Here is an 18,283-nt window from a genome sequence, read left to right as displayed (position 1 = left end):
GAGGGCTGAGCTGTTGTGGATGGGAGACCAGGCTGATCAAGTTGGTGGAATAAGGCAGAAAGTTGTAAGAGATGGCATTTGTGCAGAGAACTAGTGCTCCCCTAGGTGAATCTAAGGACCTTGAACCTTCATTTTAAACCAGGATGGAGAAACCTTGGGGAGACCTACATGTAGCCCCCCTTGAGTGAATCCCCCTCATTTTATTATTAATTCCTCATAGCCAATAGCAACAGAATAAAACAATTTACAATAGTGGGTACCTTTTGCAAGCCCCATCTGTAAATGGCACATGCCTGCAGTAGGGAAACAAACCTCCTGGCCCTGTCAAGCAGCATGGCTTGGGGACATGGGAAGTACAGTGTGCCACAGTGACCTTCGGGCAGCTGCCCTTGCTTGGGGAGAGCACTGCATCCTCTGCCCCAGCCCTGGCATCTCACTGCTTCCCACAACAAGGGGATTTGTTAAGGTTGCCGCTCCCCAGCGAAGGGGAAAGGTGCTAATCCCAAGGAGGAGAGAATTGGCTTATTTTTAAACTCAGTCAGTGTGTGTTTTGGTGGAGGAGACTTGTTTAGGTGGGCTGAGAGCTCAGCAGCCACACGTTTGTGATCACTGGCCCCCAATATGCTGTGTGGCCCTCCCATTCCTGTTGTCACGTCTCAGTCAGTGTGTGTTTTGGTGGAGGAGACTCGTTTAGGTGGGCTTGAGAGCTCAGCAGTCACATGTTTGTGATCACTGGCCCCCATGATGCCGTGTGGCCCTCCCATTCCCATCCTCACGCATGCTGGGTGCTGGGTGTCAGCTGTTGAAAGTCCCTTGAGCATCCAGCTCCAGGTCTGCAAGACCATTGTCTCTCCATTTCCTTTCTTGGTCCACGTGCCTCCTTCCGACGTGGTAGGACCAACAAGGGCCGAGATATCAAGACCATCAAGTCTCTCCGCGTGCTACGAGTCTTGAGGCCCCTGAAAACCATCAAGCGACTGCCCAAGCTGAAGGTAATGACTCCCATCTCCTTCCTTACGTCTGTCTTCTCCAGCATGGACGGGTTGGTGCGATGACCACGTGCATCATTTTGCTTGTGAGCAATGAACAAGTCATTTTCAGAACATTTGCTGTGTTTTAGGAGCCCTGTTTTCAAACTCAATGCCCTTCAGACTGCTTCACATCTGGAGGTGCAGTGACTTATTAAAAGCAAGCCTGGATCTCTGCAAGGTGTTGGAGTTAGGTGCCAGGGAAATTGGGGCTGGAGTAGACACAAGCCAGCAAAGCCCAGATAAAATAGGCTGCCCTGGCTTTGGAAGAGCTCAGATCTCTTTCCAAAATTAATGATCTTTCCCAGCAGAGCAGCTTGCAAACAATTTGGGATTTTGTGTGCTGTGCTGTCTTGGTATTGCACTGAAGGGGGATTTCCCATCTCATTAGAAGGATTATTTGTGCAGTGCAGGTAGGATTATGGATTTCTCTACCTTAGTTGAAGGGGTGGAGAGCAAGAAAGGAGTAAGAGACCAAGGAAGCCCTGTTTTTTTCTTACAAGGGGTTATTTGGCTGATGGATGAGACCCAGGGTGGCAAACTAGAGACACCTAGGTTTTGACACCAGCTTTTCTTCCTGATCAGTGGATGGATTCAGTCCAGTTCATGATGAACCCAGTTCATTTCTGGATACTTCTGTTTCCACCATGAAGCAGGGATAAGGACATACCTCTCTTTCTTCAAGTGCTGTGAGAACTAGGGCTGAGAGCACAGCCCAGGGAGGTGCTGCTATTGCAGGCAGAGGTATTTCCTCTGCCTTGTTATTCAGGGTGATGCAAAACAATGTGTTTACTAATTGGTCTTGAGTGCTGCTAATTGCATCTTTGGGGTGGTTCCTTGTCTGCTGCCCTGGTTGCAAAGAACATTGAGAGTATAAATATCTATCCCTGCTGCTGTCTCAGGAGCTGCTCAGTGTCTATGTGTGTGCTGAGTGGTACTCCAAGTGTTGAACTTGTCCATAAAATAGCTCTTTGCCTGGGAGAAGGCCCAGCTCTTTCCTTCTTGCCCCACCAGCAGTGGGAAATGTCTTTCCAGATGGTAGTCTAGTTTTGGTCCTACCCTTGGCCAGGACTGTGGGTTCCCCAAGGTGAGCTCTGCCCTCTCTTGCAGGCTGTCTTTGACTGTGTCGTGACTTCCCTCAAGAACGTCTTCAACATCCTCATCGTCTACAAGCTCTTCATGTTCATCTTTGCTGTCATTGCTGTCCAACTCTTCAAGGGGAAGTTTTTCTACTGCACTGACAGCTCTAAGGACACAGAGAAGGACTGCATGTAGGTGCCCTGTTCAGTAGGTCTGATGCTGACACCTCTGGTAAAGGCAGGGGGCTGGGTAATGTCTTCTCTGGTTCCTGGTTAAGTCCTTGGTCATGACTTGCTCTTGGCCATAGTCTCTTGAGGTGGACAGCATGGGCTGAGCCCTGTCCCCATTGTTGTGCCAGCTCTGTGCATCCTTGCATGGGGTGTGGGATGCAGAGCCCTGTGTTTTGCTTTTGCTCTCTTTCTTCCTTCTCTTTTCCCATTTGCTTTCCCTTTCTCTCCTTTCCCCTGGTTGTTATCCCACCTCTCCCCATCTTTCCCTCCTGCCCCACTGCACACACATACACACACTGCCCCCAGGGTTTAAAACCACCATCTTATAGTCTGGCAGCATAAAAAGCAAGGTCACTGCTCTCTCCCAACCTTGCAGAGGCAACTACGTGGACCACGAGAAGAACAAGATGGAGGTGAAGTGCCGGGAGTGGAAACGCCATGAGTTCCACTATGACAATATCATCTGGGCTTTGCTCACCCTGTTCACGGTCTCCACCGGCGAGGGTTGGCCCCAGTGAGTATTCTGCTCTCTTCTCCCCCCTTGCATGGGGGTGATTGCATCCCCATTGGGGTGGTTGGGGGTAATAACTGTCTTCACCCAGGCAGGACTGAGAGAGAAACTACTGGGCAGGGAGGAGGAGAGGAAGGATGAGAAATTATGTCAGGACAAAAGAGCTTCAGCCCCCATATAAGGCTGGGACCATAGCTGGGGTTAGCTTCTCCCTTAGGGAGTGAATGATGGATAATCCCTTCTCCTGTGTGGCCCCGAGGTATGTCTTAAGCTCAAGTTTAGAGAGATCGTAGGACTAGCCCTTTCTTCATGCTCATGTGAGCTTGGACAGTTTGTTTCTATGTGGAGCACTGGAATATCCATTTTCCATCAGGGGCACAGGCAAAGCACCATAAGATAAGCTGTAGCCTCTCAGAAGGGTCATCTTGGTAAAGCAAATTAAGTCAGAGGTTTATCTTATCATTGTTATGAGCGTGGACAGAGCTGGCTGTACAAGGTGGGTCCCGTGAGAAGTGCCACGTGGTGGCAGTCCTGATGGACATATCTCTGGTTGCTTTTCTCCACCTGTCTGCCCACAGGGTGCTGCAGCATTCGGTGGATGTGACAGAGGAAGACCGTGGGCCCAGCCGCAGCAACCGCATGGAGATGTCCATTTTCTATGTTGTCTATTTTGTGGTCTTCCCTTTCTTCTTTGTCAACATTTTTGTGGCTCTCATCATCATTACGTTCCAAGAGCAAGGAGACAAAATGATGGAAGAGTGCAGTCTGGAGAAGAACGAGGTATGGCCTGGGGAGGGGAAAAGAGGATGTTTCCATGGGTTTTCTGTGGTTTGGGAGCTTGGAGCTTCCTAGATGTTGAAAAGATATAAGAAACCTGTGAGCCAATGGCCTGTCCAGCCCATGAAGTGTGACAGGCACTGTCCCCCATGTTACCCCAGGCCAGGGTCTGATGCCTGTTGTTTTGTTCCAGAGGGCCTGCATTGACTTTGCCATCAGCGCCAAGCCCCTCACAAGGTACATGCCCCAGAACCGTCACACCTTCCAGTATCGAGTCTGGCACTTTGTGGTCTCCCCATCCTTTGAGTACACCATCATGGCCATGATAGCATTGAACACCGTGGTGCTGATGATGAAGGTGAGCCTGTCCTGTTTGGGGTGGTGGGGAGAGGAGGATCAGTCAGGATGGGACCAGAGGGTATTTTGGTTGTTTCTAGGAGATGCTTTGAGACAGAGTCCGAGCATGTATTCCCTTGGCGTAGTCACAGGAAACACTACGTGCCTTAAACTGGAGGCAAGATCATCCCTAAACCAGATGACCCAAACGATCTGGACCTCTTAGCTACTACAGAAAGATCTGGATTTACTCTCTGCTTCCTTTTTCAAAGCAGTGGCAGCTGTCCTGGGAGAGAGGGGTGGAGAGGGGAAGGAGGAGATGGTCTTAAGACCCCCAGGGCAAGGTGCATGGGGGACCACACGTCTTCCCTGGGACAGTCATCAGCCAAGAGGCTGGCAGGCCCCCTCCTGGCTAGCAACATCTGTCTCTTTCATCAGTACTACTCTGCTCCGTACACCTATGAGCTGGCCCTGAAGTACCTGAACATCGCATTCACCATGGTGTTCTCCTTGGAGTGTGTCCTCAAGATCATTGCTTTCGGCTTCCTGGTAAGTGGCTGCTCCTGTTCTTGACAAGGGTGTTAATTTGGACTTTGACAGCACGGGTATCGCAGAGGGAAACTGTTAATAATGTGAGATTGTTACTATTTATTTTGGGTCCCAGCCTGAGAGCTGCTTTTAGGTTGGAATAGCTCCTTTGGTTCTCGTTAAACTTCCCACTGCTGGATGCTGGTGGGGGGACCCACACTGTTGCTTTACTTTTTGCCTCGTTCTGTGATACTTGGGTGCCTGGATCACGTGCTGTGCAGCTGTTCTGCTGAAGCCAACTGCTGCTGTGATCATGCTGGTGGCTGTAGTCCCTGGTACCCCTAAGCTAGGAGATGCTGACGTGTTACTGTCCTTGGGCTGCATCAGTTGGACCAGACCTGACCAGCAGTGAGATCTCTCTGCCCAATTCCCAGTCCTCAAGTCCCTGGCTGCTTATTTAAGATTTGAATCGTAGAATCACAGAATGGTTTGGGTTGGAAGGGACCTTTCAAGGCCATATAGTTCAACACCCCAGCAGTGAGCAGGGACATCTTCAGCTACATCAGGTTGCTCAAATTCCTGTCCAGCCTGACCTTGAATGTTTCCAGGGATGGGACGTTTGAAGCTGCACACTGCCTTTTCTACAGCTACTCTGTGCTGCTTATGAGCAAGTGATAGATCTGCTCTTTCATAGTTTCCTTCCTGTTTCTAACCCATACCAGGAGATGAGATCCACTAGCAGGAGGGTTTCTAGCCACCCTCTCTGCTCCCAGCAGCTCCAGCCATGGTCAAGTCTGATCTTGCACCAGCTGCTGCACAAACAGCAGGTCCATGAGCCCAAAAAGAGGAGGACAAAGCAGCCGTGTGGCTGTGAGGGTCAGTGTGACAAGCCCTGAGCAGGCTGTGGCTGCTTTTCCCACTCCCATTCACCAAGGTGACTTGTTGGATGCCTGAGTCATCTCCCAGGAGAAGCTGCTCACTGCAGACACGCTCAGATCTGCCACCGTGTCAGATGCAGGATGATACTCCAGACTGTGGCCGCATACAAATGGGCAGCGAGGTCTCTGCTGCCGCCGCCGTTGCTCGTGAGCAGCCTTGGCCTGTGGCCCAATGCCCTTCAAACCTGCCATCCCCCAGCTCAATTTATTTTGCAGAATTATTTCCGGGACACCTGGAACATCTTTGACTTCATCACCGTCACCGGCAGCATTACAGAGATCATCCTGACAGACACCAAGGTGAAGCAGGGGCTGGGAGCAGGGGGATGAACCACTGTGGGGTGGGGGGCTCCTGCCTGCCTCTGACCATTTCATCTCCTCCTAGCTGGTGAACACCAGCAGCTTCAACATGAGCTTTCTGAAGCTCTTCCGGGCTGCTCGGCTCATCAAGCTGCTGCGCCAGGGTTACACCATCCGCATCCTTCTCTGGACATTTGTGCAGTCCTTCAAGGTAAGCCATGTCTACCCTGATCTCCTCCCAGGCCATGGTTCTGGGGTGCTACTCCCAAATGCAGGCTGTTCCTGAGGTCTTGCTGACTTGTTGGCTTGTAGGAGAGAGGGATGGGCACAGCTTACCTGCTCGCTGTGCTTTTTTGTACTCCTCTGGAGCTGGACCTGAGCTAAACGAGATGACTCATCTGCTTCTTTTGTAGGCCCTCCCCTACGTCTGCCTCTTGATTGCCATGCTTTTCTTCATCTACGCGATCATTGGGATGCAGGTGAGCACAGACATCTCAGTGTGCATCCCTCTCACGCAGACAGGCTGGACAAGCATGTCCTCAGCATTGCGCACGGCAGCCAGCCTTGTGCCTGCCTGTCATTGCTTCACTCGGTCACGGCGTCCAGGAAGGTCCCAAGCGTGGAACAGCTTGTCTGGGAGCTGCACAGAGCTACATGCCCTGAGGGAGCTTCTACGGGCTTGTTCAGTCAAGCTCCATGGATGCCTTCCCAACTTGTAGCCTTGGACGTGTGGCCTTGGGGACTCAACTGGGCATCCTGTGTGGCAGCTGCTTTCACATCACCACCCCTTTCTTTCATAGGCACTTCAATTTTAGAAATGACACCCCATCTCCAGCTCCCTAGCAGCTCCCAGATATTGATTTCATGCCTGAGGGACCTGGTGAGCAGCCTTCTGCTATTTCCATCTGAACAGCTGGATCACAATGGTGATCCCCACAGCTTGTTGTCCACCTTGTCCTTCTGCAGAGGGATGTTCTGATGGTCTGCTTGAGCTCTCATGCTTAGGGACCTTCAATGACCTCCCAGATGGTGGGAGGTCTGCAGAGCATGGGAAGGCGTGAGCTTTCCAGGCTCCAGCTGGCAAATAAGAAGCACGTGAGCTAAAACCCTCAGCTCCCCAAGTGCCGCGGGGCTGGCTCGGTTCTGCAGTGACTAAATCCCACGCTGAGGATCTGACAAAGCATCTTCGACGATGTACGCTCAGGATCTGGAGCCACCCAATGAGTGAGCAGCTGCAGTACCCAACACCATCGCCCAACGTGCGCTGCCAGGACGGGCAGATTTTGGGGAGGCAGCAGGCAGAGCGGTGGCCCCCGGCTCAGGATGCTTGGCAGCGCTGGTGTTTAGTCTCTTCCACCTCCTCTCTCCCACCCTGAGAGTTGCGTGGCTGCTTTTGGCCGCTTTGTCCTACACATCTCAACACCGGTTCCAGGTGTTCTCACTAAACAACCGCCATCTGACTCAGCCCCCCCCTCTCCCTGCCGTGTGGTAGTATTTGATTTATTTTATTTTATTTTTTTCTAACACCATTGTGAACAAATCCCTAAGCAGTAAAGTCTGTAGGCGTTATTTGAGCAAAATAGCTGTAGGCAGAAAATATTCTACAATTAGACATTCCAAAAAACCTGTACAGGGGAAAAAATACTCTGCAGTTAGTGTATTTTTAGGTTCATGGAAAGTGGAATAAATATTTAACAGTAATAACAGCACATTTTTTTTCCTATTTGAGGCACTTTAAGAACATTCCTTATGTCCTACCACGGCCTTGGCTGTGGGTCATTATTAGGATATTGTCTGTTTTGGGGGTTTTGTGGCTTCTTTTGGCCCTAGGGATGGTAGTCCCAGGTGTCTGGCTGTCTGTGGTGGGTCAGCAGTTGGTCTGTCTGCCTTTCCCCACCCTGTTTGCACCGCTGTGCCCACCCTCAGCATCACAGACTATTTCCCCACCAAGGGAAACGCTCCTGGGAGTTTCCAGGACCATCACCCACCCAGGATGGTGCAACTCATCCCTGTGCCTCCGGTGCACTCGGGATGCTGGCTGCCACGCGGTGCTCGTATGCTGCCCATAGCACAGCAGAGGGATGGACATGGGGAACAGTTGGACTCGGTTGATCCCAGGTCCTCCATGCTCCTGTTTCCATGGCAGCTTGGCCTCTCACAGCCTTTGCCGCCCACCACAGATCCCTGCTGAGGAGAGGAGAGTCTCCTTCCTCGGTGACTGCTCAGTGCCAGCTCCTCAGCGTGCTGGCTTGGCACCGGCACGCATTTGCTGGGATGCTTTTCCATGGGGGATTGCACAGAGAGGATGGATGTTGACTGCTTTAGGGGTTGGCTGCACCAAGGGTGGTGGACCTGGGGCAGGATCAATCCCTGCAGCAAAAGTGCAGCTGCTTCCCTGGCCTCCAAGCTCTTGCCTGAATAATTGAGGCCTTGTTCTCCCTCCTGCAGGTTTTTGGCAATATCAAACTAGATGAGGAAAGCCACATTAACCGGCACAACAACTTCCGCAGCTTCCTGGGCTCTCTCATGCTCCTTTTCAGGTAAGCAACCACAGAGAACTCCTTTGGCAGCGTTTCTGGGTGTAGATGTGCCAGGAGCTGGGTTGGGCAGGTTCTAGCTGCAGGTTATTTGGTGGAGGTCAGCTTTTGGTACTAGAGAGCAATTGGGCAACCCATGGCCACAGGAACTAAGGAACCCCTTTTTTTCCCCTACCCTACCCTAAAAAGGATGTCTGACTCCCAGCAGTTTGGACCAGCTGGCTGGGGGGAGTTGACCCCATGTGCTACACCCTGGCATGGTTGTACTTCTGTGGGTCTCGCTTGGTTGCTGCTGACCCAGTGCCTTGCTCCTCTGCACGCCGGAGATGTGCTTAATTTGAGTAGGGGGTTGCACAGCTTCTTGTCAGGCTTCTCCTGGGTGCATCCTGCCCCAGCTCCATCCCATGCCACCATGAGCTGCTGAGCACAGCTGTGTTGGGCGCAGGAGTGCCACGGGAGAGGCATGGCAGGAGATCATGCTGTCCTGCCTGGAGGGCAAAGGCTGCGAGCCAGACACGACGGCAACGTCCGGGCAGAACGAGAACGAGCGCTGCGGCACCGACCTGGCCTACGTTTACTTTGTCTCCTTCATTTTCTTCTGCTCTTTCCTGGTGAGTTCCTCCTCCCTGAGAGCCCTGGGGGGGGTCCCTCTCATCAGCCCCCTGACCTACAGCCCTGCCATAGGGTCATCTCTGCTCCCTCTCCTCCTACTTTCCTTTCTCTCTGCCTTTTTCCCCTTTACTTAGATGCTCAACCTGTTTGTGGCAGTCATCATGGACAATTTTGAATACCTGACTCGAGATTCCTCCATCCTGGGACCTCACCATCTAGATGAGTTTGTCCGGATCTGGGCAGAGTATGACAGAGCAGCGTGGTATGTAGCCAGCTCCTTCTCTCCTCAGCAGCCTCTCAGAGCTGGTTTTAAGCAGGTGTCTCCATGTTCTGCTACTGGAAGCCGGCAGCGATGCCTGGGATGGTCTGGGAAGGGCTGCTCTTGCTTGCAGTCGTTACAAGGGCAACAGCTGGTTCCTACAGTCCTTGGTGGCACAGACGCCTTGGGTGATGTTCATGGTTTGCCATGATGTTTTATCCTGAGTGCTGGAGCTTCCTGCTATTTCTCTCCTCCCCAGCCAGCAGGCAGGTCCCTCTCAGCCTCCTTCCCTGTCTCCATGCACCAGCTGGGTGCCCCTGCCTTGAGACCAGCTCCATCACCTGGTCCCCAGCACCCACAGCTCCCTGCCAGAGCAGAGCTTGCAGAGGGGTGGCTTGCTCCCAGCAATGTGGAGATGCTGCTGGGCTGCTGGGCTCCTGACAAGTCACCTATGGAGGACCTTGTTGGAAGCATGTTTGATGGATTTGGGGAATTGTGTTCTTATACTGGCCAGCCCATTCACCCTTCTAGAGACGGGAGCTTGGCACCGGCACGCATTTGCTGGGATGCTATGAGGACCCCAGCAAACAGGGCTCCTGTTTGCAGGCAGCAGCCTGTTCCTAGCAATGGGATGGGATCACAACAGCCGTACATACTTGGGGTGGCTGAGGCTTTGGCTCTGCTCCTGCTGCTGCAGAGGAGCTGCTCTCCAATGCTCCTCCCAGGATGGTCAGGAGCATCTCTAGGGCAGCGTGGAGCCCTCAGCAGCTGTGGGAGCATGTTTGTCCTCCACTCACAAAGGCATCTTGTGTGAGCCCTTCCTCCATCCCTCAGCCCAGGGACAGCCTCTTTGGAGCCATGGTCCACCATCGCTGTGATGGGGACCGCAGGTGATCTTAGCTCGAGAGCCCTTAGCAGCCACATGTTCTCCCTTTGGAGACCCTTCACTGCTAATGTTCTGCCTCTCAGGAGACCAGCTCCAGACAAGATAATGTTTTATGCCTAATATCATCAGCTCCTGGCATAGCTTCCTCCACTGTTTCTGTCCAACCCTGTGCAGCTCGATGCTGGCCAGGTTCCTCCCCGCATGGCCTCCTCCAGCACTCTTGCTGCTGTGCAAGGTCCCCATGGGCAGGTGGGTTTACTTGTTAGTGGGCAACTGTGCCTTGTGCAAGGAGGAGAGGTCAGTATGGGTGAGTAGATGTCCTGATGGACAACTAGAGAAAGGAGAGGAGGTGAGAGCAGTGAAACATCTTGGTGTGGAGCTTCTCTCTCACAGCTTTTAGGAAGGATTCCTTTGCACCAGGCACTTCGTTCACTCTTGCCCCCCACATTGGTGGCCCGTGTCTCCAGGACAGTGGCTAAAAAAGCATGCCTGAACTGTCCGATCGATGCCATCTACCCCTCTGATTTCTGAGCAAGCTGTGCTCTTTTGTCATGATGCGTGGCCAGTGGTTAGGGGATGTGCACAGGAGCTGGTGGTACTGGGCCTGTGGGGGAAGCCTGGGTCCCCGTTGCTGGGTGAGGAACTGGTGAGTACATCCGAATGGGTCCCACCACCTGAGTGCGGCAGCAGTTCTGCATCCTGACACTGGGACCATCACATGAAAGTCTCGTGGGGAGACTGCCTGTTACCAGGGGGGCTCAGGGATGGGTTTTGTCCAGATGGTTGGGTTAGCTCTGCCCAGCGATGGAGAGGGTACGGGAGAAGAGCAAGGAGAAACCAGAGGCAAAGGTGCTGGGTTGGATGATAACGCTGTGCTTTGCCTCCTCGTGTGGTTTCCCACCAAGCTTGTCCAAGGATGCCCAGGAGGCTGCAGCATGCTGCACCTCAGCACTTCCACCCCACACAGTTCTGCTTCCTAAAGGGCTCTGGTCTGGAGTGGAGTGGGGAGCTCAGCATCTGACAGCCCTGCACCCTCTCCTGCCAGCTCTCTATCTCGACTGCTTCGTTATTTCACCCAGTGCAGGAGGGATATGGGCTGTATCCTGCAGTGACTGCACCTGGGTCTGGGCAGATGTGCTTCTGTGGGCGAGAAGGGGTGTGTAGATGGGATGGTTTGCTTCTAATAATGTGTACCCTTGGCAGAGCACGGTCTGGTGGTCAGAGCACAGGACTGGACCACAAGAGACCTAGGTGCTAGTGCCACAGCCACTGGTCACCAGCTGGTCACATTATCTCTCCCTATTTCAGGTTCCCCAGATACTGAAGATAAAAGTGACTCAGCTGCCAACCTCCCTGGAACCTTGTGAGGACCAGAGAGTTGGCCATGTGAGGGCAGGCGCTCTGGTGGTGTGATGGGACACAACTCCATCAAAAGGGCTCGTGGTGGCTAGAATCCAACCAAGCTTCAGGCTCACTCCATCTAAAATCCCATCCCTCTCCCACCAGGTGTAGGCGGCCAGGGGCATGATGAGGAAGGGTGATGGGGTGGTGTTCACCACCAAAGCTGTCCTTCTCCAGGGTCAAAATGGGTCAGTGTGAGGAGGTATGAGCTGACTCATGGTGGAGAATGCAGTAGCTGATGCTTACAGCTTTCTTCTCTCTGGGTCTGACAGAGCCAGAAGGAGAAGAGCTGTACACCCTTGGGGGGTCTTACCCCACAGATGGCCCCAGCATCCCCTGGTTCAGCTCTCCATCCTCCCTTCCACCTTCTCAGTGTCCTATTAACCCACCTGTGCTTCCTTTGCAGCGGCAGGATCTCGTATAAGGATATGTACAAATTAGTACGGGTGATCTCGCCTCCTCTGGGCCTAGGAGAGAACTGCCCCTACAGGGTGGCGTGCAAGGTTTGCCTCCCAGTCCTCCGCCACAACCTGGCCACGGGACGCACCATCCACCCCTCCTTCCTCCCCGCTCCACCGCCACCGCGCCTCCCGAGGGAACCCTGATGTTGCTTTCCTTTGAGTTTAAAGAGGTCCACGGCCTCCCAGAGCCAGCAGCTGTCCCCTTCGAGGGGAGGCATGAACGGGGCCAGGAGGGGCTCAGAACCTCCCGGGGTGGGTTTTGACAAATTGTGTGCCCCAGCCAGCCCCCTGCCCCATCTCCATCGGCGCAGAGAGCCCCCGAAGGGTGCCAGCCCAATGCCACCATCCCTGCTTGGCTCCTCAAAGTGCCCTCACGTGGGAGCAGGAGGTTTTGGGGTGGGCTTAGATGTGGCTTGTTCCTGGGAAGGGAAAGGGGGAGCAAAGGCAGGAGGATGTTGGGGACTTTGCAGTTGTTTTGGAGAGTGAGGATGGGGCAGCCAGGGTGACCCCTCTCCCTGGGGGACACCGTGCTGTACCCAGCAGACTCTTCCTCAAGTGTGGACTTGGAAGACACGTGACCGGGTCTCTGGGGAGCAGGACTCTCACTAGTCTTGCCCTTAGCTTACCAGACCTGCTTGGGAGGTGATGGCACCTGCGCACATCTCTGGAGCTCAACAGCTCCTCTGTCTCTGCTTGAGCCAAGCTCCTGGCTGCTGGTCGTGAGTCCACAGAAGCCATTTGGCCTCTCTCTGGGTTGCATGGGTTTTTTTAAATTTTATTTTGGGGTGACACTTGAGCAAAATCCTGTGGCTTCCACCTTCTCCTCAGCACTACAATGCCTGCGTCTGTGTCTATGGCATGAAAAGATGAACTGCAGAGCTTGATTCCTTCCACATACCTCACAACATCTGAGGACACGTACGAGGAAAGCTCAGATGCCCTGGCCCTTGATCTTGGCTTTGCAGAGAAAGTGGGTTCCTTGGTGTAGCCACCACATCCTTCTTGCCACATTGGAAATGCTTTTTCCAGCCAGCATCCCCGGAATGGATCTGTCACCCTCCGCAGCTGGTTGTGGGGGCGATGCACGCCTTTGAAATCTTGCAGTAGACCACCAGAAGTAAAGCAGAGCAAGCGAAACAGGACCTGGACTCTTGGTCATCTCATTTATGAAGAAGCATTCAGGGATAGGAGATTTCTTGAGAGAATCTCAGATGGCTCATCTGTTCAAGGAGGAGCTCCTTGCAGTCTTTCCGCTATTCTCTGTTGCATCCCTGCCAAAGGATGGTGGCTTTGCTGAGGACACTTGCCCAGGTCCCTGCAGACAGAAGACATCTTCAGGAGGAATTTCTAGTCTTTCTTAATTGACATCAGGACTTCACTGGCAATGCTGCTCTCTTATGCTGGATCACCTAGTGCTCAGAAGGGAACCTTAATGCTTCCTGGGAAGAGGGAGCTCTGCAGCAGCATGGGCTTTCTGCTGACTCTGTGGGATGGACAGAGCAGTGAAGGGGAATAAAATCAAGGGCAGGTGGAGGCAGAGAGAGTGAGACCAGCTTTTGCTGCCATGTGAAGAAGACCATCCCCATCTCTTCCTTGTGTTACCTTGTTTTCCCTCTCCCTGTGCATGGGGTATTTCAAGGACAAGAGAGATTTTCAGGGATTCCTACTGCCCTGGAACAATTCCCAAAAGGCAACAGATGAAGAAAGAAAACCCACACGTGGTCATTGCATCTTGCCACCATGGTCCAGATCCCAAAATGCCAACCCAAGTTGCTCACCTTTCAGTTTGATGAGCCTGCCCCACATGTCACAGTGCACAGGTTCGCCTTCCCAGAGCCCACACCCCTGTCCTGCCAGGCAAGGCAACAACAATGACTTGCAGAAACCAACACCAGCGTGTTTATGGAGTGGTGGACAGCCTGCTCTAGAAGAGATAGTGCTTGAGTAGTTCATGATGCTGCATAGGATTGCAGCATGGTATGGAAGCATACCCCCTACATCATCTGCAGGTGGGCTAACAAAGGGGCATTGATGTAGGAAGACTTCTCGTGGAAGTCCAGCAAGCTTTGCCCTTATGGTGAGGGGAGCAGGTCTTGTAATCACATCTTGCTGGGACTGCATCCTGGCAGCCAGCTCCACTCCTTGGGGCTATCTCTGCCTTTCTTTAACACATCTATTTCTAGCAGTCATGCAAAAGTGAGCCAAGGAGGTGGGCATCACCTTTGCCCCTTAAAAGTAGCCCTTGAGATGGTCTTGGGTCAGGCAAATGCTTCACAGACATTCATGTCCCTGTGGACATCTCCTATTCCTGAATCTACTCTCACATCATTTGCTGTTCTGGTGCTCTGTTCCTAACAGCCTGGTACAGCACAGTATTTATTTCCTAACCACAGGAAGACAGATGTCCCCAGATTTCCTCCTCCATCACTCACAGGGTTCTCTCAGAGCACCAGAACTGAGCCATTTCTGCCTGGTGGTTTTACAGGCCACCCTGTGCCATAGCCACAGGGCACATCTCTATCCAGACACAAGACAGATGGCCAGTCCTCCCATCAAGGATGCTCCCGTGCTGGGACCAGCTCTTGGGAGCCATCCTGTTCAGATGGATGATGTTGCACGTGCCTTCCTGTGCTTTACTCTATGGGGATATGGTCTCTGGGCACTGCTGTGCTGCTCAAAAAGCTTTGAGATTTCTGCTCTGAGAAGCAGCAAAGTCTGCAGCTTGTCTGTGGGAACAGCACAGTTCTTGTGCAGTCCTTCGTTACTGGTGCAAACTCTTCCTTTCACAGGAATCCATTCCTCCATTGAGCAGAGAATCTCAGTACCAAAGACACTGTTGTACACCAAAATCCCCCCTGCCAGGAAGGGTGGGTAGAAGATTACTGTCTTGCTTCCTTTTTGCATGAAGTTCTTGAGCATGAAAATTTTGAAGTCATCTTCTCCCCTTCAGACACCTCAAGTCAGTTCACATCAAGCTCTGCCAAGATGATGCGATGGATTCCTGGACCTGGATATTTCTTCTTGATCTTCACTTAATAGTCTCCAGGGTTATTATCAATCTTCTTTCCAAGCTATTTAGTTGTGTCAGGTCTCAAAGGGAACATCTTGTCCAACCTCTTCTGTGCCTGCACCCCAAACAGCTCCCATTGTGGGTCATCACCATCTCTAGTTCGCGTTGAAAATACCAGGACTTATCTTGGTGGGGGCCTCTTTGGCTAGGTGTCTGCTTACAAACCAGTGGTATCCCCTGAGAAAAGGAGATATCTTCTCCCCTTTTCATGCTGCTCTCAGCACATGGGTAGGGAAGAGGCCGAGATCCCATGGAGAGTCCTTAATTTTTCATCCATGGCCTCTCGCCCAGGCCACCCTGACTGAAACAGGTTCCTCTCTAGCAGCATCGTCCCAGCCCAGCTGTAAGGGTTGATGCCTGTGCTGTTGCCAGGTTGCCCTCACCCATTAACCAGAAGCCTGGCACGAGGGGAAGAAGAGGTGGCTGAGCCCAGGATCCCTGGGAGATGCATTTGAGTGGCCTCCTGGATGTGCAGAGAGAAGGAGACACAACCCAAATATCTCAGCCTGACAGAGGGCTTAAGGTGACATCAGGTGGCCTGTTTTTGGTAGCCTTCCTCACCACAGCAATCCCAGGCAGGTCCTTACAGAGCAGAGGAGCTTGAGGTGGGGGTCCATCCTAGCTGTCTCCCTTGGGAAACCCAAACAAACCCCAATGTTGGAAGGCCCAAACAGCTGCCTCTGCTGAGACTCTTTAAACTCCAACCTGGTGGAACTTGCAGCCGCATGTGGGAGAGAGCCAGGGCGGGAGCATGGCATGTACAACTTTTCCTCCCACTTTTGTTTTTTCAGCCAATTCAGCATGCCTTTTGCACTGGTGCATGGTGGGAAAGTGATCCATCCGCAGAGCCAGACGGAAGCAACTGGGCATCTTCCTTTGACAAGTGACCCTGGCCCACTGCCTTCTATGCAAGATGCTGCCTCCTAATTGCATAGACCTTATGAGCTGGGGATACACAGCCTTCTGGCTATGGGTTAGGTGGAGATCCAAAGCAATATCCAGGTCCCCCCCGGGAGGGAAGACACTCCGGAGGCCACAGAGCACTGTGGTGCAAACCACCGTTATCTCAAATAACCCATGGCTTGAGTGCCGTGTATCTGATTTATACCACTCACACACAGCCCTGGAACCTGTGGGACAAGTTGGGGGCTGCTGGAGGGCTTTTAGGAAAGGGGTTGAGACCAGAGAAGGACTCCCAGATGGGTAGCGAGACAGGCGCTTGAGGCCAGCAGCAGAGAGGAGAGGGGTGAGTTGCTTTCTGCCAGCATTCCTGGGTCTGTGTGAGCAGTGCTATAAATCCACATCAGGACAGTCTCTCATGTATGATTTGCCTTGATTAATGGGTTTCCTGTTCTTTTCCTGTTTGTCCGTTTGTTTTTTGTTTTTTCTCTCCTGTTTTTCTTGTACTATTTTTGTTTGTATGTTTTTCTGCTCTCTGGGAATGCCTCCTCTCTCTCTCTCTCTCTGCATCTCCCTCCCTCCCCTTCCCCTTCCATGAGCAGTGGCCGAATCCATTACACTGAGATGTATGAAATGCTGACTCTTATGTCACCACCGCTAGGCCTCGGCAAGAGATGTCCTTCCAAAGTGGCCTATAAGGTAGATCAACCCTTCCTTCTATGGGGGCTGGAGCTGAGCAGGAACCGGGGCTCGAGGGAGCTGTGGGAGGTGGGGGCTGGGAGGGAGCTGGGGAGGTTGTTGGGGGTATCCAATATGCGGTTAGCTTGCTCCTGGGGAGCCTGGTGGGCTAAGATGAGTCCTGGCCATGCTGGCTGGTCTCCACTGTCCACATATGTGACACTGCCGTGGTCACTTGCAAGCCCAGGGAGCTCTGGGGTAGAAGATCCCAGTGGAAAAGGAGAGGCAGGATCAACAATAGTGTAAAAGTGGAAGGGTTGGAGAAGATGAGGTGAGGAGCAACCCTGTGGCACAATTAGGAGAGCGAGGTGTCCTTAGGAGCTCACTGACCCAAGCTTATCCCCTGGGCTTGGAATTATCCTTGTGCTGGCCAGTGCAGAAACAGAGCTAAAGCCCATGGAGATGGGAAGCAGGTGAGCAGCGAGGACATCTCCTGAAGGAGCAACTCAGCAGTGCGTGAGGAGCCTGGTGTATCAGCGCGAGCTATCCCAAGGATGGCTTGTGCAAAGCAAAGGCAGATGCCTTCAAAGGTACCTCTGAGTTTTAACCCTTTGTTCCTGCCGGGGTGGTGGCCAGCAGTGGGCTCACAGCACAGGCACAGCATGCTCCTGGCTGCATGGGTACAGCCTGGGACCATGGGAAGCCCTGAAGGATGTGGGGTGGGAGCTGTGTGGCTTTGCTGAAGGCAGCAACTGCCAGGACAAGACCCAAAGCTACAGAGCAATACGTTGCCCAGGTCTGGAGAACACTAAAGCTTTTCTTGGCCAGGGGCTGCTGCCCACAGCCCTTTCAGCAGCATTCAGGGCTAGCGAAGGAGGGGTTTCTGTACACCTGAAACATGCTGCTGCCCTCTCCAGCTCCTACGTGTTTGTTCATACATGCATACATCCACCATCTCACTTTTCCAGGAGAAAAAGGGAATGCTTGAAGGCAGGGAAAGGACATGGAAGGAGGGTGAAAAGGAATTTTAGTCTATTCAACCAAGGAACAAGTGACAGGACAAGAGGAATGGCCTCAAGTTGCACCAAGGGCAGTTGAGATGGGATGTGAGGAAGAATTTCTTTGCTGAAAGGGTTCTGAGGCATTGGAAGGGGTTGCCCAGGGCAGTGGTGGAGTCCCCATCCCTGGAGGGACTGAAGAGTCGTGTAGACACAGTGCTGAGGGACATGGGTTAGTTGGGGGCTTGTCAGTGTTGGATTCATGATTGGACTCGATGATCTTAAAGGTCTTTTCCAATCCAGGTGATTCTGGGATTTTGTGAATGGGCAGGGAAGGGATGATCCAAGGTATTCACAAAGCAAAATATACTCTCTGGAAAGTGGATCTGGTCACTTCGGTTTGCACCCCGCCTGCCCAGGGTGGGGAAGGAGCATGGCGTGTCTAACCTGCCCTGGTTGCCCTTCTCTCTTTCCTTCTGCACTTTTTCTACCCCTCCTTCCCTTCCCCACCCTTGGATAATTTGGACCCTGTGCATGTGCTGGCAAACTTCATCTCTGAAAGACGCAAAAAGGGAGCGCCAGGATGTAGCATGCTAGAGGAATCCAGCTGATCTGAAGTCCCTGAAGGTTAGGGACCCTCCTCTCCCCTGCCCCAGGTGGGAAGGGTTGAGAACCAGAAAGCCAAACCACCCGGGAACGGAAACCTGAGCCCCCTCTCCCCTTCCCAAGCATTCCTCACGCCTGCATCCCTGA

General features: G+C 52.8%; 1 protein-coding gene across 1 annotated transcript in view; it reads left to right on the top strand.

Annotated features, from left to right (window-relative positions):
• The window catches only part of LOC104527635 (voltage-dependent R-type calcium channel subunit alpha-1E), a gene marked incomplete at both ends in the record, with an annotated part of 26,929 nt that overhangs the window by 3,663 nt on the left and 4,983 nt on the right, over positions 1-18,283 (top strand). Inside the window, 13 exons of the mRNA XM_010171408.1 lie at positions 896-992; positions 2,139-2,299; positions 2,715-2,852; positions 3,428-3,629; positions 3,820-3,984; positions 4,401-4,511; positions 5,645-5,728; positions 5,814-5,939; positions 6,142-6,207; positions 8,177-8,268; positions 8,711-8,876; positions 9,012-9,139; positions 16,457-16,553. Of these exons, the coding sequence (XP_010169710.1) occupies positions 896-992; positions 2,139-2,299; positions 2,715-2,852; positions 3,428-3,629; positions 3,820-3,984; positions 4,401-4,511; positions 5,645-5,728; positions 5,814-5,939; positions 6,142-6,207; positions 8,177-8,268; positions 8,711-8,876; positions 9,012-9,139; positions 16,457-16,553 (1,633 nt within the window). The remainder of the gene's footprint in view (positions 1-895; positions 993-2,138; positions 2,300-2,714; positions 2,853-3,427; positions 3,630-3,819; positions 3,985-4,400; positions 4,512-5,644; positions 5,729-5,813; positions 5,940-6,141; positions 6,208-8,176; positions 8,269-8,710; positions 8,877-9,011; positions 9,140-16,456; positions 16,554-18,283) is intronic.

This window comes from Antrostomus carolinensis, unplaced genomic scaffold, assembly GCF_000700745.2.
Source record: "Antrostomus carolinensis isolate BGI_N321 unplaced genomic scaffold, ASM70074v2 scaffold33547, whole genome shotgun sequence".
Lineage (NCBI taxonomy): Eukaryota > Metazoa > Chordata > Aves > Caprimulgiformes > Caprimulgidae > Antrostomus > Antrostomus carolinensis.
The sequence above is the reverse complement of the archived record's forward strand: the minus strand, read 5'-3'. Positions and strand labels throughout refer to the sequence as shown.